The sequence below is a fragment of the Hypanus sabinus genome, chromosome 14, assembly GCF_030144855.1.
Source record: "Hypanus sabinus isolate sHypSab1 chromosome 14, sHypSab1.hap1, whole genome shotgun sequence".
NCBI lineage: Eukaryota > Metazoa > Chordata > Chondrichthyes > Myliobatiformes > Dasyatidae > Hypanus > Hypanus sabinus.
Window position 1 is genome coordinate 66,795,306 of NC_082719.1, and position 26,448 is coordinate 66,821,753.

The 26,448-nt window shown below is 40.0% G+C and overlaps 1 protein-coding gene across 2 annotated transcripts in view; it reads right to left on the reverse strand.

The window, feature by feature from the left end:
• Nucleotides 1–5,275: 5,275 nt before the first annotated feature.
• Nucleotides 5,276–26,448, reverse strand: part of rab3c (RAB3C, member RAS oncogene family) — a 173,846-nt gene continuing 152,673 nt past the window's right edge. For both annotated transcript variants that reach the window (XM_059989370.1, XM_059989369.1), the window contains 2 exons: nucleotides 17,219–17,343; nucleotides 5,276–9,952 (listed from right to left, as the gene is read on the reverse strand). In XM_059989370.1, coding sequence (XP_059845353.1) covers nucleotides 9,765–9,952; nucleotides 17,219–17,343 — 313 coding nt within the window. In that variant the 3' untranslated portion in view covers nucleotides 5,276–9,764. The remainder of the gene's footprint in view (nucleotides 9,953–17,218; nucleotides 17,344–26,448) is intronic.

The following is a 26,448-nucleotide window of genomic DNA, read 5'->3' on the forward strand; positions in this document are numbered from 1 at the left end:
GCATGAATATCGATTTCTCCTTTGGGTAAACAAATCCTCTATTCCCCACTCTGACTTTTACCACTTCTCACTTGCCTATTACTTCCCCCGGGTACCCTCCTCCTTCTCTTTCTCCTACGGTCCACTCTCTGCTCCTAACAGGTTCCTTCTTCTCCAGCCCTTGAGCTTTCCTGCCCACCTGGCTCCACCTATCACTCTTCCCTCCCGTCACCTTTTTATTCCGGCATTTTCCTCCTTCCTTCTCAGTCCTGATAAGGGGTCTCGGCCTAAAGTGTTGGCTGTTTACTTTTTTCTATAGATGCTGCCTGAGCTTTTGAGTTCCTCCAGCACTTTGTGTGTGTTTCTTTGATGATGGCTGTTGCTCTGTTGTAGCAGTGCTCCAAGCAAATGTATTCAAGGGCGCAGATGGCTGTAGCTGTGATGGACTGGGTGGTATCCATCACTTTCTGCGGTATTTTTCCATTCCTGGGCATTGCTGTTTCCATACCAAGCCATGGTACAACCAATGCCTTCTAGTGCAGCTGTACTGAAGGTGGTTATACGAGAAGATGTTGTTGTCAATCCAAACTGACTGGGGTCTGCAGGTGAGGAAATCAAGGATCCATTTGCGCTGGAAGGTAGTGAGGCCCAGGTGCTTGAGTTCAGTGATGAGTTTCGAGGGTAGGATAGTGTTGAATGTTGAGCTGTAGTCAATGAGGAGTATCCACTCATATGCATCTTTATTGTCCAGCTGTTACAGAGCAGAGTGTGAACAGCCAATGAAATGACACCTGCTGTTGTTCTATTGTGACAATAGGCAAATTAGAGTGGATCCAGATCACTTGTCAGGCAGGAGCTGATAAGCTTCATGACCAGCCTCTTGAAGCACTTCATCACAGTGGATGTAAATGCCTCTGGATGATACTCATTGAAGCAGGTTACCACGTTCTTCTTAGGCATCGGTATAGTTGAAGCCTGCTTGAAGCAGGTGGGTACCTCAAACTGCCAAAGCAAGAGTTTGACGGTATCTGCAAACACTCTAGGTTGATTAGCAGAGGTCTGCAGTACTCGGCCAAGTACTCCGTCCGGGCCAGGTGCTTTCCATGGATTCATCCTCCTGAAGGTTGCTCTCACATCAGCCTCAGAGACTGAGATCACAGGGTCGTCGGGGTCTGTGGGTATTCGTGAAAGTTCCTCCATGTTCAGTCAAAGTGAGTGTAATAGGTATTGAGCCTATCTGGGAAAGAAACCTTTTTGTCATCTTTGTTACTTGGTCTTCCTTTGTAGGAGCTGACCACAGTTGTTAAACGTCCCTCTGTGATTGCAGTTTAGTCCAGAATTGCCACTGAGCATGTGAAATGGCCTCATACCTGGAGCTCTTGTGCTTCCTGGGTTGTCACTCCTGAGCACCACTGATTTAAACTTCGAATTTCTTGGATTATCTAGGGCCTCAGGTTGGGGAAGACTTGATGAAGCTGATGAAGTCTTGATAGATGCTGCCTGGCCTGCTGAGCTCCGCCAGCATTTTGTGCATGTTGTTTGGACTTCCTGCATTTGCAGATTTTCTCGCGTTTGTGACAACTATGGTGTATTCATTCAGGTCCTCTAATGAGTGCTTGAACATGACCCTGTCCATCCTGCAGCCACTGCCTGTGCCTCTTGTGAACACCTCTTTGTCGTCCTTCCCTCTGGTGCCTCTGTCTATATGCTGGTAGGTGGAGGATGGCCAGATGCTGTGAGCAATGTGCGCAGAGAACTCTTCAAGCTAGCCTGATTGAAAGGCATCAGGGTAGGCCATTGCTTGCTTGTTAATCACGGCATTCAATACATCAAGTACTAGTTTGATATTTGCGTTTGGCAGAATGTAAACTGCAGTCAGGATCATGGCAGAGAACTTTCTTGTTAAGTAGAGCAGTTGGCACTTTAACGTTACTTGTTCCAGGTCAGGAGAACCTCTTGGCATTTACCTTTTGCTAACCCGCCAGATCCATCTCATACCCTTTTTACCCCTCTGAATTTCCTCTTTAGAATATTCTTTTTATCAAGTTATCAAGTGATTTGCCTGATCCTGACCATCTGAAACCAATGTATGCTTTCTTCCTTTCCTTGACCAGAGCCTCAATATCTCACATCAGCCAAGTTTCCCTAAAGTTACCAGATTTACCCCTCATCCCAAATGTAAGCTGCTCCTGTACACTCCTAAAAGCACCCACTTTTCATTTCTTCCAGTCCTTTCTAACAGCCTCACCTAACTGACCTCTGCTACTTCCTGTCTAATTACTCCAAAAAGATATATAGATAGACTGGGGAAACTTTCCAGGACACTGTGACAGAAAACACTTGGTAAACACATCCGTGTTGATGCCTCAGGAACAGGCACTGGAGTAGTGCTGGCCCAGGAAGAACCTGGAGGACAGTGACCCGCCCTTTACCTGAGCTGAAGACTCCTCCTGAGGGTAACCAGGTGTTCCACCTTTGAAAAGGAGTGTCTGGTCACTAAGTGGACCCTTGACAGCCTCTGGTGTTACCTCCCTGGCAGGGAATTTGACCTTCACACAGACCACAGAGCATTGGCATGGATTCAATGCCAGAGGGACCTGTCAAATTCTGGGCACAGCATAACGCAGGGAAGGGAAATGTTACTGCAGGCCCCTGTCTCACCTATTGAGCATCAACGGCAGAGGAGAGGAGGTGGTAGTGTGATGGAGAGTACTCAGTAAACACACAGCTTACACACGCGCAAATGTTGCCTTGTCATTCCGCTGAGTGTGTGTATTTCATTTCTTCCCCAGTATATTCTCATAATGGGTCCTAAACCGATCTGATTCACTTCCATTGGTTTTATGGTGCCTTTCTTGCCAAAACGTAGAATATTCAATTTCTTTAGTAACAGCTGTGTGTAAAAGTGTATATGTTGTTTGTATGCTGTATTGAAGGTAGATACAACTGATTATTTTGTAATATGATTGTAACTATCATATTCTAATTCATGTGTAGTCTTAAGTTAATTTAGTTGGTAATTGAAGATGGTATGGCCTGGTGTCTGATAAATGGGCCTCTTAGCAGGAGGAGCAGGGGTGGGGAAGGGGGAGGGGGCCAACGAGAGAAGGGACAGTGTTGGATCTCCTGTTAGAGAATGAAATAGGTCAGGTGACGGGAGTATTTGTTGGGGAGCACTTCAGGTCCAGTGATCACAATGCCATTAGTTTCAATATAATTATGGAGAAGGATAGGACTGGACCCAGAGTTGAGATTTTTGATTGGAGAAAGGCTAACTTTGAGAAGATGCGAAAGGATTTAGAAGGCGTGGATTGGGACAATTTGTTTTATGGGAAGGATGTAATAGAAAAATTGAGGTTATTTAAAGGTGAAATTTTGAGAGTACAGAATCTTTATGTTCCTGTTTGGTTGAAAGGAAAGGTTAAAAATTTGAGAGAGCCATGGTTTTCAAGGGATATTAGAAACTTGGTTCAGAAAAAGAGGGATATCTACAATGAACATAGGCAGCATGGAGTAAATGAGGTGCTCAAGGAATATAAAGAATGTAAAAAGAATCTTAAGAAAGAAATTAGAAAAGCTAAGATATGAAGTTGCTTTGGCAAGTAAGGTGAAAATAAATCCAAAGGGTTTCTACAGTTATATTAATAGCAAAAGGATAGTGAGGGATAAAATTGGTCTCTTAGAGAATCAGAGTGGACAGCTATGTGCAGAGCCAAAAGAGATGGGGGAGATTTTGAACTATTTCTTTTCTTTGGTATTCACTAAGGAGAAGGATATTGAATTGTGTAAGTGAAGGGACACAAGTAGGGTAGTTATGGAAACTATGATGATTAAAGTAGAGGAAGTACTGGCACTTTTAAAGAATATAAAAGTGGATAAATCTCTGTGTTCTGACAGGATATTCCCTAGGACCTTGAAGGAAGCTAGTGTACAAAAAAGCAGGGGCTCTGACAGAATTATTTCAAATGTCATTAGAAACGGGGATTGGTGGATTGCTTATGTGGTTCCATTGTTTAAAAAGGGTTCTAAGAGTAAACCTAACAATTATCAGCCTGTAAATTTGATGTCAGTAGTAGGTAAATTAATGGGAAGTATTCTTAGAGATGGTATATATAATTATCTGGTTAGACAGGGTCTGATTAGGAACAGTCAACATGGATTTGTGTGTGGAAGGTCATGTTTGAGAAATCAATGAATTTTTTGAAGAGGTTACTAGGAAAATTGATGAGGGTGAAGCAGTGGATGTTGTCTATTTGGACTTCAGTAAGGCCTTTGATGGGGAGGGGAGGGGATGAGATCCTGTAGCTAAAGAAAATCAAGCCTTTTCAATTGTGGCACCACATGGAAGCCATGTCGGCAAAATTCCTAGGATGCACAAAATAAATGTGGAAATGTGATTTGATTTGCAGCCCAGAACCCTGACAGTCTCTGGTGCCTTTCCAAGATATTCATACACGTGCAGGGGATCTCATAACATGCCCTTAAAACCTGCCTTCTGAAAGCATTGGGACTTACGTTTGTCATTTAGGGGTCTTTTGAACTTTTATTGCTCTTTGTTCACTTGTTTGTATGCCCTGTGGACACAACCAAACTCACACTTTTTCACTGGCACTGGTAGTCTCATCAATAGCTTGCCATGTATTTCTGATGAGGCCAAACTCTAGGAAGAGGTTTGAGATTGAGTTGGGTGAGGAAATTACAGGTGGAAGGAAATCTCACTCAATGGACCAGCTTCGTTACTTGCATAGCACAATGGGTGATTTATGCAAGTAAATTCTATACTTGTTTTCCAGAAATTAAATATCCACATTTTGGCATTGAAATATCAAGGGTTATTGTAGGAATGTGTAATAATTGTTACCGAACCTTCATATGAGTGAAATTGCTCAGCTGTGTTAAATGATGGGGATATTAAAGGAAAATAACTTGTGTCCATCTCTGGCTACCAGCTGTTAGAAAGTCACATAAATTATGCAGCGAATGAAGGGATATATATCATGCACAGGCAGAAGCGATTGAATGTAATTTAGCATCACGTTTGGCACAGACATCATGGGCCAAAAGGCCTGTTCCAGTTCTGTGGGTAAGCACAAGCAGTAGCTTATCTAAGTGTGATAAATGTCAAAAGCTGATATCATCAAAGGTAACATCTCCAGGCACATAGCTGGCATCACATAACCACTACAAGTGCCATAACTAGGCTTTAAGATCCGGGCTAAATATGTACATTGGTAGTTTAACCGCAGTACGTAAATTATAAATGCATCTAGAAAAGAACCAGGGAGCAACATTAGAATATCAATGCGACTGATATAGTCTCTGCAAGTTTATTTTCCTTTCACACACGCACATTAATTTACATATTTCACAGACAACACAAAATAGCTGGTCTACTGTACAGTTTAAATTCCAACGAGAGAGGTAAAATATATTGTGCACATACATAACTTAGAGATTTAGGTAACAAGGTAATTTTATTGTTTATGTTTATATAAAGGAATACAACATTGACCAAATAGCTGTTTTCAGTAGGTCTATATGGCACCATCTCACTAAGCTTCCACAGGCAGTATTATTCTGGTCAAACAGGTGTTGCAGGGGTAAGAGAGTCAGTTTTATTTAATGGCAATCATGGTAACTACATTTCTAATAACAACTGCAAGCTTAAAACAAAATTTTGAAGAAAGGCAGAAGTAGATTTTGTCAAATATACAGAAATAAGTCCGTTGTATTTCATTTCAAGTTTATCTATCAGAAAGGCCTCAGTAAATAGTAGCCTGTTTATCTTCAGTCTGCACAATATCTCTTAACCTTTGATGGAGACACAAAAGACTGCAAATTCTCGAACCTGGAGCAAAAAACAAACTGCTGGAAGAACTCGAGGTTCTGCAGATGCTGGAAAACTTGAGCAACAACAACGGTGGGTAACAAACAGTCGACGTTTCAGGTCAGGCCCAATTCATTGACTGTTTCTTCCCCTTCATATTGATGCCTGATTGGCTGAGCTCCTCCAATGTTTTGTGTGCATTGGTGGAAGAACTCAGCAGGTTAAGCAGCATCTGTTGAGACAACGGCATGGTCTATATTTCAGGATGTAGTGTCATGGACCAGCATTTTGCCTCTGTGGATGCTACTCGAACCAACGAGTTCCTCAACCGTTTGTTTTTTCCATCTGTGAACCTTTATTTTGTAAACTACATTCAAGTGGACAATTCCCATTACATTTCCTGATCATTACCTGCACCATATTTCAACTGCAGAATCAGTTCATACATAAGGTGCAGACTTCTTATTTAACAGTCCAAATAAGCATAAACAATTTTATGTAAAACAAGGTGAACTGTTTGCATAAATGAAGATTTTTCTTTTATATTGGGTACACAATGTATAGTGTCAGCATTATTGCGTGTCAGATAGTAATGTGGCTGAATTTCATCCTCAGAAAATTCACCACATTTTTTTGATTGTATTTGTTGACCTTTCAATTTGAGGTTGCCAATTAGTGTCAGAATTAAACTGTCCACTCATTAGAAACTAGGTTAATATGGCCTGAACTTATGGATGCTTAAAGTCAGGAAGTAAGAATATCATTACTAACTCATTAATATTGGCTAGATTTCATCTCAGGTCCCAGCAATGAATTCCATTATTTACCTAGTCCTGGAAAATAAAAAAAAGTGAATTACTACTGTACAACATACTCATTCCTTATTGTTAGTCAAGAACATAATTAAGAAACAATGCATAAAAATTTTATCAATGAGACCATTCTCACACAATCAAACATACATGCAATAGTCAAGTGAAGAGTTTTACATTTATACACAGATAAAATTTCCCAGTCATTCCAGCAAAAAGTGGTTTCTGAGAGTGTCACAGAAATTCAGTAACTTCAGTACAAATACCATTTTAAAAACTGATTTACATTATGCCCACGTACAATTACATAAGACCCACAAATGTCTCTGAGAATTCGCAAATCACACACCATGCTAGCAGATATTGGCTCTAATGTATTATTACCAGGGCTTGAACTGGCATCAATTTTAAGCAAAATACTCAATTTCTGGACGTACTGAACAGTTATGAAACAAAATCTCAGTGTTGTGACTGTTATGAAGAAAAACACTTCAATCGTGAAAGAAAGTGCATGAACAGAATCTTGTACAAGCTTCAAAGAGAATATAAAATACTCAAAGCACTACTTCAAGGCTGTATGATGTCTGAATGCAGGTTCTAACTGTTTGAAAATATTCAATGTATGAGGTACGTAGTGGAGGTAAATCTAGAGTTATTTGAGAGGCATTCACGCATAACAATAGGTGAGACTAAGCATTTCTCTGGGTTAATTCTCTAAGGTTCGTTGAACAGATTTAATTACATACAGTATGTGGAAAGTATTACTACTAACTAAATATTTAGGTAAACTATTCAATTTGAAGCAAGTTCATTGTAACCTGCCACTGTAGACATCAAGAGAGAATATTGCAAGATTTTCGAGTTCTTCAGTTCTTATTTACCAGAACTGTAGAACCAGCCTAAATTCACCTTACAGTCTGCAGAGGGGAAAAAATTAGAACAATTAGAAAAGTAGGCAAAAATTTATGCCCAGTGTTTCCCGACCAACAATAGTTTGCTAATAGCTAGAAAAATGGCTGGGCAAGTAAAAAACAAAAGTTGTTCCTAACATGTGTTTACTTCAAGCCCTGTTGCATACAATCTTGCACAGTTATCTGCATTGAATTAGAAATGCACTATATATTCTGAAATATTGCACTTAGTGGCCTATTGTCCCTCAATACAGAGGCTACACAAAAGTATAAAACGCAGATTACTTCAGCACCGATGCATCATTTTACATTTGCTCCATTCAGGTAAAAAATTCAGACATCAGAAAGGTAACTCTAACTACATTTAATATTACACATTCACAATACTTTATTTATTTGCACAAAATATTTACCATTTTGATTTGCTTTACTTACGTAGATTAAAATCTGGCAAAACACTCCTCTGAGTTTCTGAGTGAAATTGGCAGACGAGCATCCAAACTTCGTGAAGGACTATGCAAGTTCTCAGTGGAAATAATTTTTAGAATTGTGAAGGACTTGAAATTTTATGGTGCTTTACATTCAATCTTCTCTCAATGCCAATGTGCCACAATTATAACTGAGGGTTCAACAGATTGCCCTAGATTAGAAAATACGACCAGAAATGCTAAGATTACAATGCAGCCTCCAGGTGCAGAATTAGTAAGTAAAAAAAAAAGGGCAGGAGTGCCAGTGGGTCTGTAGAGAGCCAGTGATGAGTTTTTATTAATGCAATGGTACATTCTGGACAGGTATACCTGCATGGCTGTTGGGAATGCACTGGGGCACAGATACATGAGCATATGACTGACATATTCAGTTTTGTTTTCTACAATGCCCTGTAAGTTGTTGAACAGGGGTATTTGATACACTGTCTAGCCAGTCCCTCAGCTTCATGCCAGCCACAGTTGGTACAGTTTGCATTTCCACAGTCATTCCAATGGGGTTGTTGGTCTTTAATTAAGAAGTAGGTTTAGGTCTTTTCTCTCTGTTATTTACTTCAACTAGCATTCATAGTTTTAATTAATAAGAAGTAATTTCATGAGTTTCAAATTAATTTAACATTATACAGTTTTTACTAGATTTCCTAACATTTCTGATGTTGACGCATGCTCTAGGGTCAATCTGCCCTCCTGTACCAACGATGGCTGATAGATAGCCTTGTTCATAATTAGCATGAGTGGCCATTGAAGAATTATTTCCACTACCTTTTCCAAGGGCAATAAATGACACACACAAAGATTAAATAAAAACTGCTGACAATTTTCACTGTACCTCACAGGACAGGGTAATTGGAGACACTCTATGATAGGTAACATTTAATGACAGAGGGCTAGGCTCTGCTCTCCAGTAATTTATGAAGAAATCAATTTCAATATCCAAGTTGTCCTGGTAACTTAACAGTTAGCCTGAACAAGTGGAATTGTGGTTCCACCTTCCTGAAAGTCAAGTGATGAGAAGTGGATTGTTTTCTTGAGTATCAGAGCAGGGCATCGCTCTACAATTGAAGTGGCATTTACTTTTGTTGGCACGCGTCAACTGATTATTCACACCACCATTGACATACAATATGTCAAGTGATGTGGGATCTGAGACTGCTGACTTGTATGCTGAAAACATATTTACAAATACACATTACTCATCACAGAACTCTTGTTAATTGGAATTGCTGCCTTAAATGGCACATGAATACTTAACGACTAGACAAGGCATACATATTCAAGCCATCCAACTGTTAACTCAGTAATTTAAATGCATTCATTTCCATTGCTGAATTTAATTTTGTGCAGACTGAGGATAGGCATTTAATCTTCAACTTATCATCCAGAGAATACTTGAAAGGCCACATAAATCTAGTAAACAGGGAGCTCCTTTTTTATGGATGTAGTATACTAAGCCTAGGAACCTTTTGTTCCTAGAAACCCACTGTTCCTGTTAACAGTCACACAAATCTTGATTCTACAGTAAAATGCAGAAACAATACCAATATAATTAAAGGTTTACTAAGTGTCAGTATTAATGCAAGAGATCTTGGGAAACAGTACTGAGCACAGACTAGCAAAAAATAAATATAGATTGGTTTGTTTAATATTATATAGAGGCCAACAGTTACATTTTCATGTACTAATAACTAAGGACTATTTTTTTGCAATATAGACACAATTTGATTGCCTCCACATATCTACGGACAAGTCACTAACAACCGCAGTTCTGTTGCTGTGGGGGAGGGTTCTCTGTGAGTTTTGTGTTTTGTTTTCCTGCAGTAACAGTAGGATCTGTCTCCAAACTCTCCAGCATCTTCTCACAGATGATGTCAACAAGACGCTCAAATGTCTGCTTGACGTTGATGTTATCCTTGGCACTGGTTTCAAAAAATTCAAAGCCTTACAGAAAGAAGAAGAAAATTAGTTTCTTGAAAAGAAGTTAAGCACAAACCAGAAATGACAGGCTATACTCAATATCTCCTGCTTTTTTTTTGTCTGTTATTGTAGACTCTATGCTGAACAATACCAGGAAGCAAAGAAGTGTCATCCAGAATAAATGGATTTTTACATTTTGGAATATGACTGATCTTGGCTTAAAAATTCTCAGAGGGGCCTTTTTTGAGAAATATTTCTCACTGTATTGGAACTAATTCTTTTTTCTTTTCAAATCTTTTTATTATTATCATCCAAAATACAAGAGTACATCAAAATAAGTAACACTTACAATGTCTCAAAAAAGAAAAAAAAAACAAAATTAAGGATTGAAAAACATGGTGACACAAAAAAAGAGAAAAGAAAAAAAACCCTACTAAAGCAAGAAAAAAGTGAGGAAAGAAAGAACTCGTTAGGTGCTCAACCCCGGAGCCGTGCGTCACGCAAAAAGCTTCTAAAGATAAACATCAAACCGCCAGCAAAAAAAATTATACCAAAATATACAATTAGATCCAATTCTCCAATAGTGGAGAAAATCTGTCAATTAACTCAAATGGTAATAACGAGCAAATGAACCCCATCTTTTCTCAAAATCAAACATAGGTTTGAAGGTTCAACTTCTAATTTTCTCCAAACTAAGACATAACATCACTTGAGAGAATCATTGTGACAGGGTGGGAGCCGACGTATCCTTCCACTTCAACAGAATGGCACTCCTAGCTATCAATGTAACAAACGCAATAACATGTTGGTCAGACAAAGAAATACCACCAGTATTTTGAGGTATTATTCTAAAGAGCACAGTAAATTTGTTAGGTTGTGAATTAATTTTAAGTGCTTTAGAAATTGTAGAAAAAACTGAGTTCCAAAACTGTTCCAGTATAGAACAAGACCGAAACATATGTGTCAGTGTAGCCATCTCAGTTTTACATCTATCACAATAACTATCAACATTAGGAAAGATTTTAGACAATCTCTCCTTCGTCAAATAATAACGATGTACAATTTTAAATAGAATCAATGAATGGCTAGCACAAATCGAGGAAGAGTTAACCAACTTCAAGATCTGCATCCAGTCCTCAGTTATAAATGCAAGCAGACTTTATCCACTGAGGTTCAATTGGGACTACAAGTAGAGATCATGGGCTAAGGGTGAAAGGTGACCTGTTCGTTGTTCTTGGGAAGGACTATTTTCTACTTCCTCAACCTAGTCGTGCTCCTGACCATAACAGGGACTCTTGCAGTACATGGGAACTGAACTGGGGAAAGTACATTACACTGCAGACCTAGCACACGCTGGAGTAATCGTAAGGATTAAACAGTGTTCAACATGATCCAGTCTAGTATATCTCACTCTCTGCTTGTGATGAATACAATCTATTGTTGCTGTTGTTATTGCTCCAAAGCTTTTTTTTAAGCTAGTGTCAGCAAACAACTTTCTTAGAGTCATACAGTCATAGTGTTGGCTCATGGCCAAGTGGTGGTTAAGGCATTCGTCTAGTGATCGGAAGGTCGTTAGTTCGAGCCTTGGCTGAAGCTGTGTGTGTGTGTGTCCTTGAGCGAGGCACTTAACCACACATTACTCTGCGACAACACCGGTGTTAAGCTGTGTCCCCAGCTGGTTCTAATGCCCTTCCCTTGGACAACATTGGTGGCGTGGAGAGGGGAGACTTGCAGCTTGGGCAACTGCCGGTCTTCCATTAAAAAAAACCTTGCCCAGGCTTGCGCCCTGGAAACTTTCCAAGGCACAAATCCGTGGTCAATTGAGACTAATATTGGCCTACACACAGTCATAGAAAAGAACAGCACAGAAACAGGCTCTTTGGCCCATCTAGTCTGTGTCAAAACATTTAAACTGCATACTCCTATTGACCTGCACTGGGATCAGAGCCCTCCATACCCCTGCCATCCACGTACCGACCCAAACTTCTCTTAAATGTTGAAATCGAGTTTGCATGTACCACTTGCATTGGCAACTTTCCACATTCTCAACAGCCTCTGAAGTTTCTTCTCATGGTCCCCTTAAACTTTTCACCTTTCACTCTTAACCCATGATCTCTAGTTGTAGTCCCAACTCAACCTCAGTGGATAAAGTCTGCTTGCATTTACCCTATTTATACCACTCATAATATTGTATACCTCTATCAAATCTCCCCTCAATCTTCTACATTCTAAGGAATAAAGTTCTAACCTATTCAATCTTTCCTAAGAGCTCAGGTTCCCCAGTCCCGGCAACATCATTGTAAATTTTCTCTGTACTCCTTCAACCTTATTTACATCTTTCCTGTAGGTAGGTGACCAAAACTGCACACAATACTCCAAATTAGTCCTCACCAATGTCTTATACAACTTCAATACAACATCCCATCTCCTGTACTCAATACTTTGAGTTCTGAAGGCTAATATGCCAAAAGCTTTCTTTACTACCCTATCTACCTGTGACGTCACTTTCAATGAATTATGGACCTGTATTCCCAGATCCCTCTGTTCTACCACACTCTTCAGTACCCTACCATTCACTGCGCAAGACCAACCCTGATTGGTCCTACCAAAATGCAACACCTCACACTTGTCAGCATTGAATTCCACCTGCCATTTATCCAGCTGATCCAAATCCCACTGCAGGCTCTGATTGTCTTCCTTGCTGTTCACTATACCCCCAGTCTTGGTGTCACCTTCAAATTTGCTGATCTTGAACACTGCTCCTTCAGTTTGAGTAAGCATCACTGGTAAAGATCACAGCCCAAGAAACAGGATTAAGGTTAAGTATGATGGAGTGTGGTAACTAGGAAGTGCACCGAAGTGCTTACCTTAACTGCCTTCCTGAAGAATTCCAGATACCAAGGAGGCAGTGCACATTACTCAATGCCACTTCTCACCAAAAAGTGTGCAGCACAGGTTATAGGAGTTTCCTAGGAGACTTCAGAGAGAATGCCCACTCGCTCTGTATTTTAGTTAGCAGACCATCCAGGTTCAGTTCAGAAACGTTTATTTTCCTCGCAGTTCTGACCCCTGCCTTTGTGCTACATTGTCCCTCAAAGCAGTAGGAGTCTTGGTAACCCACCGTCCCAAGTCTCTCCATAGGACCTTTCCATATAGTTCCCGAGTTGTCCTCTTTCTTGTATTCCATCCTCTGGCATAACTGTGCCCCTGAGTAAGTAGTTTGCATTGTCTACCTGCTTTAAGTAATCTGAGGCCTGTTATTTGTATGGTCTTTACAATGACTGAAATTCCTCAAATGATTGTTAAAGTTGCACATTTAATTTTACTCCAGAATTTTTTAGACCTGCTTAGTGTTGATTTAATAAGAGAATGGATGTATAAATGAGTAATTGGGTGGCATAGTAACTTAGTGGTTTGCGTAATGCTTTAGAGTGCCAGCTATAAGATTGGGGTTCAATTCCTGCCACAGTCTGAAACAAGTTTGTATGTTCTCCCCGTGACTGCGTAGGTTTCCACTGGGTGCTCCAGTTTCCTCCCATGTTCCAAAGACATAAGGATTAGAATTAATAAGTTGTGGGCATATGATTTTGGCGCTAGAAATATCACAACACTTGACTGCTCCAAGTGCACAAACAATTCCAAATTGACTGACATTTTGAAAGAAATGAGGATCACATTTTTGGTGGATCTATGCTCATGATGGTCAGTATTCAGTCCCCAGCATGGCTCCATACCTAACTGAAGGAGACAGGTGCAATGCAGTGGGAGTATTGTGCTCAGTATTGGTCATCTGGCTAAAGGCAAGAAGCCATAAGGCTGGGAAACACACAGTGAAGACTTATGAGGAAGTTGCCACTGAGTTATGAAGAGTGGTTGAGTAGGCTGAGACTTCAGAATTAGGGGCCATCTTATAGAAATCTATATAAACTCATGAGGGGCAAGGGTAGGATGAATGCACACAGTCGTTCTCCCATGATTAGTCAATCAAGAAACTTGAGGACATTGGTTTTGGGTGAGAGGGGAAAGATTTAATAGGAACTTTAAGAACAACCTTTTCTACCACAGGATGTCCAGTATATGGAATGAGATATCAGAGAAGCGGTTGAGGCAGGGTACATTAAAAACATTTAAAAGGCACTTGGACAGGTACGTGGATAGGAAAAGTTTAAAAGGACATGGGTCAAAAGGACTGGCTTAGATGGGAATGTTGGTTGGCATGGACCAAAGGTCCTGTTTCCATGCTGTATGACTTCATCAATCAGAAAAGTGAAAAAGAAGTGATGTTGGAAAGTTGAAATAGAAACAGAAAATAACAGAAAATCTCAATGGGCCAGCCAGTGTCTTTGAAATGAGCAGCAGAGTTAAAATTTCAGATGGATGTCTATTAATTAGAAAAGTTCTGATAAAAGATCACTGTTTGATGTTAACTGTTAGTGGTTCCAACATTTGCTTTTAATTTTATTGCAGTAATTAGGTGTCACACAACAGTACACTGTGGGCCTACTTGAAATGGGAATCACAGGATGCCAGGAGGCTTTCTGTCACTGAGACAGGTTCAAAATAAAACAACACCAAATTTCTCTTGAAGGTGGACCTCTTCTTTGGAAGGCATTTCTAGCTGTATGGATCAAGTAAGTGCAGAGTTGTGTCAGATATGGCAAAATGGATAAACGCCCAAAGTAACATAAGCACTCTTTCACTAACAGAACCAGCTTTAGTGCTTAGGCATTTTTGCTGGTCTTGAAATGGTCAGATCCATTAAAGAACAGGAAGCATTATCCAGCTAACAGAAGTGATAGCGCAGAGCCAGACAATGTCAGACCTGAAGGTTAAAAGTTCATTTCCTGTGCTTTACTAATTGATCATCTAATGCACGGTACATTAGATTGTCAAAATTTGGGTGTTTCGAGGGAGCATTATTTTTTCCATTTTACAGAAGAATTTCGAGTTCAGTTTATTGTCATTCAGCTGTACACATGTAAACTACCAAATGAAACAACATTCCACCGGACCAAGGTGAACAACACAGTACAGAAAACTCACACACATAACACGTTAAGTAATATTACCACCAGCAGATCAACAGATAATGTGTAACTACAACACAAGTTAAAAAGTAAACTGTGTAACACAACTGGCGCTTTATGCATGATGAGACCTGCATGGTGGCAGGGAGTTCAGTAGTCTTTGCTTTGCTGGGGTTATAAGCTGCTTCCTATCCTAACAATTCCTGCCTTAATGTTACGGTGCCTCTTGCCTGAAGATGAGATTGTTGGACGGATGGAAGGGATCATTGACAATGCAAAGGGCCCTGCATATGCAGAGCTCCTGATAAATATCTCCTACAGATGACAGCGAGAGACCCTGATGATTTTCTCAGCAGTCCTCCCAATCCTTTGTAGGGATCTACGTTCAGATGCCTTGCAATTCCCACACCAGGGGGTGTTTCAGCTGCTCAAGACACTCACAACGGTGCTCCCGCAAAAGCAGGTTAGGATGTGGAATGGGGACCTCACTTGCATCAATCTCCTTAGGAGGTGGAGACACTGCTATGTTTTCTTGACCAAAGAGGTAGGGTTGAAGGACCCAAGTGAGATTGTTCCAAAAACTTGGTGCTCTTAACTCACTCCATGGAGGACCTGTGCATGTTCAGTGAGGAGTGGTCTGTATTCACCTTCCTGAAATCCACAATCTCCTCTTCATTTTTTTCCACATCAAGACTCAAGTTGTTGTGCTCACACCATTCTACCAGTCACTCTAGCCCTGGGGAGGGCTGGTGCTCAGCGTGTTGGAGTTCAAGATGCTTCTGCCACCAGGGAATACCTGTGGTGTGGCCTTTCTGTTAAGAAGTCCAGGATCCAATTACAGAGAGAGGAGTTGAAACCCAACAAGGAAAATTTACCCACCAGCTTCTGAGTGATGATCATATTAAAATTTAAAAGAAAAGCTATGTTAGATAGTTCCCTGAGCACAGCTTTCTCTGAAACTGTCATAGAAACATAGAAAATAGGTGCAGGAGTAGGCCATTCGGCCCTTCGAGCCTGCACGGCCATTCAGTATGATCATAGCTGATCATCCAACTCAGAACCCTGTACCTGCTTTCTCTCCATACCCCCAGATCCCTTTAGCCACAAGGGCCATATCTAACTTACAAAATGGTGTTCAGCATTAAGAAGTCCAGGATCCAATTATCTAACATACTAAATGCAAAACAACTTCCACCAATGACTCAACAATAAATGTTTGTGAGGTCAGCACAGAAAAGGGCATTTTGGCTGAATGAATCTGCACCAACCACCCATTTACACTGATCCTACATTAATCCCATTTAATATTCTCCCTACATTCTCTTCACCTTTCCAAGATTCTACCACTCGCCCTCACACTTTTGAGCAGGTTATGGCGGCCAATTAATCTTCCAACTTGCATATTTTTGGAATGTTGAAAAGAAACCGGAGTATTCAGAGAAAACTCATGTAGTCACAGAGAAAGCACTAAAGGTCAGGATTGAACCCAGCCTCTGGTGCAGTGGCCAGCAGCTCTACTATCTGCACCACAGTGCTGCCCTAATACAATCTGGCAGAAGAATATTTAATATTTGTAACACAGAGAAAACTACTGATTCCTGTCTGCCCATGAGCACAGTTCACTTGTTTCTCCAATCTATCTTGACGCATTTGATTAATTTCTAGGAGTTTCTGGTGTATTTTATAATACATCGCTTTTAAAAATAACATCTGAGACTGTAATAGTCTGAGAGTCTGTGGAATATTTATGAGTGAAAGACAAACTGAGAAATTATTCTGAGGGGAGAAAAAGGGTCAGCAGTGTTCAGGAGAATTTAAAAATTAACTATTTTATCCCAATGCTACCATTTCTTATGTTAAAAGCATTGAAGTGTATCAATCAAATTACACTTTAATATAACGGACTTGCATATATTAAGGCACAATGCAATAGCTATCCTCTACAGTCCCCTTATCATAAGACATTTTTACAATTCATATCACCTCATTACACCAAGTGTTTGTTCAGTCTGTCTTAAACAGGAGTAATGTCATATAAATGCAAAAGGCATGAAAATCCAGTTCAAATGACCAGATGGTTCAATGGTATACAAATGGGTAGAGAGCACTGGAAATCAGCTTTGCTCAGAACACTTACAGGGATGACCGTACTTAGAGGGTATCTGAAGAGGTGCTGAATATATAATTATATTTATGATCAAAACGTGTCAAGGATCAGCCAAAGTTAGAAGTACACAAAACAATTCATTGTGCTCAACCATACCAAGTTGGTCTGCCAGCTGCTTTCCTCGCTCCATTGATACTATTCTTTCATCTTCCATGTCACACTTATTGCCAACCAGTACAACCTGTGCATTGTCCCAGGAATATGTCTTGATTTGGGTTGACCTAAAAGAAAAATGAGAAATATTACCATCTCCCACAATGGTTACATATACTGCTATAGAAATAAAATTATAAATATTATATAAACTACAGTTACTCTCAGTCACAAACATGTTTAGAAAGATGCTCCTGGAAAGTAACTCATATAACTCGATTGATTTAATAACTCCATTGATTGTAAAACATGGCGAGCAAAATGTGGTGACCTTTTATAGATTGCTTCATGTCACGCTGGAAACTTGACCATTTACTTCAAGGTGAATTGATTTTGCATGATTTCCACACCAGAGTGCACAGGAAGACATCACTGACAGGGCAATGTTCCTTTGGACCATACTGTCCCTGGAGATCTGGACTAAATCCACCTTATCAAGTAATTCTCCTATTTACTCTTCATCCATTAGAACCACTGCCCACCACCACCCAACCAAAGCCAATTTCCCCTCTGGGCATAACTGAGGCCCTTGATGGATGACCATCATACCCACTCTTCACATTTCCCATCCTCATCCTAAGACTTGCTGCAATCTTAGTCCCTTCTGACTTAATCCAATGTCTTCACCTACCCAACTCCCAGGTGCTGACACATCTGACTTTCAGTTCCAGCACTCAGTTTAGCTCTAAGCAAAAGGCAAGGGCGCAGCTAAACAGTTCACCTGTTTACCTTAACTTTATAAGTTTAATGAATCTCTTGGAGTTTAAGATCTTGCTTTGATAAGAAGTTTTTTAAGGGTGTTAAGAGCAGCAAGCTATCTGGTAGTCAGCATGACAAGATTACCCAATGGCAGATCCTGAGGAGCCGCTGCCCAAGGCCTGGTTACTGGCTGGGGATTTGTGACACTTCATCAAAAGCCACACTAGTACATAGTACTCTTCAGTATTTCCATTGTGTTAATCGGGTGGGCAGCCATCACAGATGAGAGATCATGCCGGGGTCTAGATCCACTATCACACCCCGCGATAATGTTTGCACAAATGGTGTAATAAGAGTTTGCTCATCAGACCTGGGAGTGAGTAGGAAGAAGTGGAATCCATGAAAAATGTATGCAGCCTCTCTGTTATGGGTGCATGGCAGGAAGCTGTATCATTTGTGCATGCATGAGGAAATGTAAATTCTGGAAATTAAACTCTGTAATTTTCCATCAGAGAGGACTATGGGATATAGTTGCTAGGTGACTGCATGGAAAGTTTCCCTTAATAAAATATTGAGCACAAACTACTGATGTGCTTACTATGCAATTCCTGCAAATAACTTCAAATGCAGATTAGTAAAGCTGAATGTGACCTTGAAAGATCAAATAATTTTAAAGTGTTCTGTAAGAGAAGACAACTTGAATGGACAAATATCTGTTGATTTACCTTTTCAGGTAACTTTGGTCATTTTGTCAGAAAGAATCATTTTGAGAACATTTTATTTCATACCATCACAATTTGGTCTAGGTGACTTTGACTGTGGAATGATTGTTGGTGCCAGACGGGGTGGTTTGAGTATCTCAGAAACTGCTGAACCCCTGGGACTTTCAAACACAATAGTCTCTAGAGTATACTGAGAATGGTTGGAAAAAACATCCAAGGAGCAGCAGGTCTGTGGGTGAAAACGTCTTGTTAATGCGAGGTCAGAGGAGAATGGCCAGTCTGGTCCAAGCTGACAGGAAGACGACAATAAATCAAATAATCACAGGTTACAACAGTGATATGCGGAAGAGCAGTTCTGAAGGCACATCATACTGAACCTTGAAGTGGATGGGCTACACCAGCAGAAGACCACAAACATACAGAAATACACTCATTGGCCACATTATTAGTAATATTTGCGGTCAATGCGCTGTGTTGATATTTTAACAAATGACAATTTTAATAAAAAATTTGGTACAAACATATGACAGACTGGTCATCTAAAACTGCATCACTGAAATTCCTCGTAAGGTAGTGCATCTCTGGAGGCCACATCTGTGGTGAACTACATATACCTGTCTGGACACCCCCCCCCCCCCCCCCCCCCCCGCTGACTGCTCCTGTGGCTCCTCCCACAGACCCCGGTATAAAGGCAATTGGAGCCTGGGCTCTGCCCTCAGTCTCCAGGATGTAGTATGGTGGTCAATTGCTGCTTGTTCTTTCTTCCAGCCAATAAAAGCCTATATCTCGCCTCACGTCTCGGAGAGTTATTGATGGTGCATCAGCATCATTAGATATAATGTTGTCTTTATGTTCAGACAGGCTTGCGAATCATGGTAGCCCACTCCTCTTCCTGCTTTCTTATATGACATTCTGATGAGATCAACACACACACAAGACTGTTTGGCATTCAGATAAAATATTAATTTGGCTAATGATCAAAATAATAGGTTAGCCACTCTCAAATAAAGTCCCTGCAGCAGGTGTGGCTATGAAGAGTCAATGTTTCCTTGCAGTTCAATGAGTTGGTTTCACAGATGATTTCTCACAGCAGCTTTTTTCTGGAACCAAGTCTGCCTGAAAATTAAAGTGAAGGAGGCTGAGCTAGAAATGCAGGGTTTATGGTTTTAAGATTATGGAAAGGGAAGTTATAAAGATACAGCAATGCAGAAAATTATTTAAAACTAAAATGGCTAAGTAAAAATAATATGCTGCTTATCCATTTAAAATATAATAAATTCCTTAAACCTGTATAGTCATAAATATAGCAATGCACACAAAAAGTCATCCAGATCAGTATTAAGAGAAATGGAAAGTTAAAATGCCTTTAGACAAAAGTAGTCAAAGATGTTTAAATCTCCAAATATTTATTGCTGAAGTGGTGGAGATAACGTGTAGCTTGGTGTTGAGGGGACACTGAGAATTTTCATCTGAATATAACCCCATTTCTATTGAGGAACAATTTATAATATGGAGGGAAATGATTTACAATTCATTATTTCCTATGTGAAGCAGTCTAATTTTATTTCTAAGTGAATCTTGAGTAAAGTAGGCAAAAATCTTCAGGCAATTTTTGCCAAATGATACCAGATATAATTAATTAATTGCATCAATGCCACTCATTAATAAGTGACAAGAAACACATAAATCTTTTGTCCAATCTAAAGCAAATCTTCCTATCCACTACTTGTTGCTAAGGAGCCCAGCATCTTTGGGAGGTGTCACTGGATTCGCCATCATGCCTTTCGTAAGAAGTGTGGTAAGTGTATGCAGCTCTCCAAAAAGAGTTTACTAAAGGTAGAAAACTGTTCTGGTTCCAGCTGGCAGGTCATATGATTGTTCCATTGACAGCTCATCTCAGTATATCAGCTCCTCCGAGGCAGTTCCAGACTAAAACCTTCCATTTTAAAGCAGCTCCAGATGCAGCCATCTGAAGTGTCTATTCACTGAAGAAAGCCATTAACATTCTGTGTCTGATGATATTACAGAGTATGAATTCCCTTCCATTAAGTGCAATTAAAAGCAGATGGAGGAATGGCTTTGGAGAGTCAGGTGGCATGGAAACAATCCTGTCTGCTTGGACCATCAAGCACTCACTCACATTTTATTTTCCCTATATTCCCATCACAATCCCCAGGTTCCATCATTCCTTACTGGCAATGCCCATGCATCGATTAACCTATCCACCAAACCTCTGAGGTGTGGGGGGAAGCCTAAGCAGCAAAGGAGAAAGTGGTTGTGCATTAAGGTTGTGATATTCTGCTGTTCAGCTCTATTTATTTTAAACCCAGAATAGATTAATTGATGGAATTATTATTTAGCAATGCTCTTTGCAGTTTTCATTATCTTCTTAACCCTTGTCCTTTTAAAAGGTTTCACATCCGTACTGAATTTTATTAAATTGCAAATCAGTTCCTGCTGAATTTTCAAATCTGGGAAGTCAAGATTATGATGGCTTTTTAAAAAATCTACTGGTGATTTGTTAGCAGCCGACAAACATACAAGTATTTGTCAAACTTGTCATGTGTATCTGACTGATAAGAGTACTGGTAAGGACAGTGATTGAAGTAACACAGTGAAACATGCAAACTAAACTGACAGCACTGACGTGGGAACAGCAAAAACCTGAATCTTGCTTGCTCGAGAAGAGGGTTTGCAAGAGGCTGAACAACCAAAAGTGTTGTTTGATCAGGTTTTTAAATCATTGAAGTGCAGAAGAAATGGAGACTGGTTTAGTGAGGCATGCCTCCCATAGTTCCTGCTAATCTACATCATGTGCATTTAACTCAGCACACACAAAACGCTGGAGAAACTCAGCAGGCCAGGTAGCATTGATGGGAAAAAGTACAGTCGACGTTTTGGGCTGAAACCCTTCAACCAGACTGGAGAAATAAAACTGGGTAGTAGATTTAAACGATGGGGGGAGGGGAGAGAGAACCACAAGGTGATAGGTGAAATCTGGAGAGGGAGGGCGATGAAGTAAAGGGCTGGGAAGTTCATTGGTGAGATGAAGTTAGGGAGGAAAAGGGGGATGGGAAATGGAGAAGGGGAGGGGTGGGGTGTGTCCATTACATAATTCTCCAAAAACTCCCACCACCTCCAACGGCATCCCACCACAAAGCACATCTTTCCCTCCCCCCACTTTCTGCTTTCCGCAGAGATCGATCCCTATGCGACTCCTTCATTCATTCATCCCTCCCCACTGATCTCCTTTCTGGTTCTACCCTTGCAAGCGGAACAAATGCTACACCTACCCCTACACCTCCTCCCTCACTACCATTCAGGGTGCTAAACAGTCCTTCTACGTGAGGCAATACTTCACCAGTGAGTCTGTTGGGGTCATCTCCTGTGTTCAGTGCTCCTGGTGTGGCCTCCTGTATATCGGTAAGACCCGATGTAGCTAGGGAGACAGCTTCACAGAGCATCTACACGCCGTCTGCCAGAACAAGTATGATCTCTCATTGGCCACCCATTTTAATTCCACTTCCCATTCCTATTCCAATATGTCCATCCATGGCCTCCTCCACTGTCAGGATCAGGCCATATTTAGGTTGGAGGAACAACACCTTATATTCCGTTTGTGCAGACTCTAACCTGATGGCATGAACATCCATTTCTCAGACTTCCAGTAATGCCCCCCAACAACCCCACTCCTTTTCCCTCTCTCTCCTCATCTCACTGAACAACTTCCCAGCTCTTTACTTCATCTCTCCCCATCCAGGCTTCACCAATCGCCTGGTCTTTCTCTCTCCCCTCCCGCACCTTTTAAATCTACTCCTCAGCATTTTTTTTTCTCCAGTCCTGCTGAAGTCTGGCCCAAAACATCTACTATACTTTTTTCCATAGATGCCCCCTGGTCTGCTGAGTTCCTCCAGCATTTTGTGTGTGTTGCTTGGATTTCTCTTGTGTGTGCATTTAACTTTTGGGATTGTTCAGATAACCTGGCTGGCAAAACCATCCTGAATCAATTGAGGAAGCTCTGATCAGTGGCAGTGTCATGCATGACATAACCAGAACGTGTTTACTGGCCAGGACATGAACTGCTCACAAACTTCCTCTGAAAAACTTTGACAGATTGCTTACTCCAGGCCCAGCAATGTTGTCTGTTAAACTGTCAAGGTTTTCCCATGTTCCTGAACATACCTGATACGAAGGAGTTTTTAAACAACTTTTTATAAATGAAGTTCCTGTTCCTCTGGGAGTTCTCACCGAACACTTCAGCTGGTGAGAATGGTAAAAATAACTGGTTCTGCTGGAAAGTGAGCCAGTAAATTGGGGTATAAATTAAGGATACTGCCAAAAGGACAAATGGGGTGATTAAGACAAAAATTAATAGGCAAATGGTTGTTCAGGCTTTACAACAAAATTAGAAAGGAAGAAATTAAAATGATTCTTTCAATCTTTTTCAGAAAGCAGGCTCAGGTTTCATTAAATCATCAATAATCTTCATTAAGGATTTATAAAATTAAGTTTCCTGAGGGAGAATGGATGGTTGTAAACAAAATACTTCTGAATGAATTATTCACTTTAGACATGTTGACATAGACCTTGCTTTATATTAAAGGAAGACATAATTAAGAACATATACTTGAATTCAGTTGTTTCCTTGTTCAGTGTTATTTTTAAATGAATCGACTAAATGTTCAATAGGCTCTTCACAGATTTATCCAATTTGGTATTATTGTCCTTTATTGGTTAGAAGTGAATCCTTTGGTGCAGTCTTCTTAAAATATGAAATCATGGAAGTTGTATTTATTCTAAGGAACCTTAATCATAATTTTTATTCACTTTTTTTCTTTCTGTGGGAAATAAAATGAATGTCATGACTCTAAGTTTATCTAAAGACAAATACAGTTTTGGAAGTCTCATATACTGGGAGATCTGAAGCCTTTAGTGTACATTGCTTCTGGATAAAAACTGTAATGGGATTAACAGCAACACACATAAAATGCTGCAGGAACTCAGCAGGCTAGGCGGTATCTAAGGAAAAGAGTAAACAGTCAGCACTTCGGGCCAAGACCCTTCATCAGGACTGGAAAAAAAACATTCTTTCCTGACCTGCTGAGTTCCTCCAGCATTTTGTGTATGTTGCTTGGATTTCCAACCTCTGCACATTTTCTTCTCTATGGAACTAACAACTTTTGTTTTACTAGGGTGTTTTGCACTGGTGAGAGATCAGGTTATTGTGTATGCAATAATGTTATTTTGCTTTAGCTTTGATCATTCAGGCTGAAGCTAATAATTACACGGAATTTAAAAGCATAAAAGAAAAATAATTTCAATAATATTTACCACAGTAATTAAGTTTGAATGTTACAGAATTAATCTGAACTTAAGTTCGGTTGATTTATTCACAAATGTAGAAAAGATAATCTACCAAATTCTTTATGCCTCTTTTACTTGGGTTCTTGAAGGTGATAAAATGAGTCCTTTCTTTCTAATAAATCCTGTATAGCCAAGGGTTAATTTACAGAAATATACGAGTGATGCCCAGATTAGAGGTAGGCATGTTGTTAAACATCTTAACCACTTACTTTGAAAAGCACAAGGGGCAGACTTCAAGCAATTCTGCTCGACTTTGATACTTTTTGTATAGCATATCAATCTGCCTCATATCATTTAGAGAGTGCAAGGTCAAATTGTTTCCTGAGCACATACTGTGTTGACATAATTGTGGATGCAATTAACTTTGGTAGACCAGAGCACTGAATGTAACAGCTCACAACCTCCTATATAAAGTAATTACTCTCTCCACTTAGAATTATGTTTGACCCCTCACTCCTCACACATTAATAAAATGAACTAACAGAAAACTGAAGTTTAAAAAATATTGTGCTGTAATGCATTGAGATTATTTGTTATCAATTTTAAAACTGATAGTTTTCACACAAGTGCACTTTGGTAGGTTTAAATGGCCTTCTCTGTGATGCTCCATTTTCTTCCCACATTCCAAAGACCGATGGGTTAGTAAGTAGTGGGCATGCTATGTTACACTGGAGGCATTGTGACACTAATGGGCTACCCCCAGCACATCCTCGAACTGTGTCGGTCTTTGACACAAACTATGCACTTCACTGTATGTTTCAATGCACATGCGACAAACAAAATGTATCTTCAAAAAGATCTGTAAATCTTTGATGAAATGGTGTGAGCCAAAGCAAGAGAGAGCAGGCCTTCATTGGGCCTTGCGTAGCCAAACTAAAGCAGTCACTGGAATTGCTACAGATAATTCTGATCCTTTGGTTGACAGCTAGGTCCTTCCTTTCATTATGAGGAATGGATATTTGGCCTGGATTCAATAATCACTGCCAAAAGAGTCCATTGCCGAGGGCACAGTGCCCAGTCTGCAATCAAAAATGCATGGAGCCTGATCCTATCATCCATTTTACCATCGCGTGAGGACAATTAAAGTGGCCTCACTGCTTAAATTGGAACTATAACAGCTGTAAAGTTCGTGTTACCTGTGCAACTTACAGCTAATGTAATAATTATGTAGAAAGCCAGTTTTGCATACCCAGGAATATCACTACTTTATCATGCCACACAAAACTGACTTGGATCCCCCACAAATTTTCAGTCAGGCGTCATTAAATATGAAATTATAATTAATTAACTAGGGTTCTATAATTTTCCAATTAATCAAAATATGTAACTGCAGGCCTTTAGGATAACTGCTCTTGCTGCTTTGAAGCTTGTTGACAATTTTCTGAGCTAATAATTGTAAAAAGCAAAGCTTTACAGGTCAATAGCTTCAGGAGATATTATATTGAACAGCAGAGATTCTGCAGGTGCTGAAAATCTAAAGCAACACACACAAATTGCTGGAAGAAGGGTCTCAATCCAAAACGTGGTTTGTTTTACAAGTGAATTAATATAGCTTTAGTTTACACTAGCTTTACACATTTCCACCCCATACAAAAGTTATTTACCATATTAAAAAAAATGAAGTGAATATTGCTTATATGTGAACAGGGAAAATCTGTTGTTGCTGCTTCCGAATTACTGGCAAATTGTCTGATATAGACCATTATTAAATTGTCAGGGAATTATTCAACCAAATGTCAGCGAACTGAAAGAGTTATCATTACCAAGCCTTCAGAATTAGAAACCACACTTTATGAACTATTGACAGAAATTATTTTCTCTTTTGCCTTATTAAACAAATTTAAGAAAGCTGGAAATGTCATTGATATTCAGTAAGATTATGTCTCATTCTTCTAAACCCCAATAACTGTGCAACTAATCCATTAAATCATTTCTATTAAAACAAACCTTCCATAACTAGGATTATTTTACTGAATTTTCTCTGAACCATCTTCATTGATAATATATTGTACTTAAGCACTGATACCCGCATTGTGTGCTGTACTCTGGCATAAAAGGAAATCTTAATTACTTTTTATAGCTAGTGGGAACAAGAATTTTAGCAACCCTTTAATTATCCATGCTGACCACCCTGATATTAAACCGGCTTGGAATTGATGAGCATATGCTGCATTGTCCCCAGTTTATTCCCTGAAGTCAAGGAACCATATGGTTACTGGTCCTGTGATCTTGGCCCTGAGGCTTTGTAAGAATTGCAAGAGGGTGCAGAAAGATGTAGACTGAACCAGCTCTGCCGTGGGCAATGACATCTTCAAATGGCAGTGCCTCAAAAAGGTGGCATCCATCATTAAGGATACTTACTGACCTTAACACTGTATCTCAGTACAT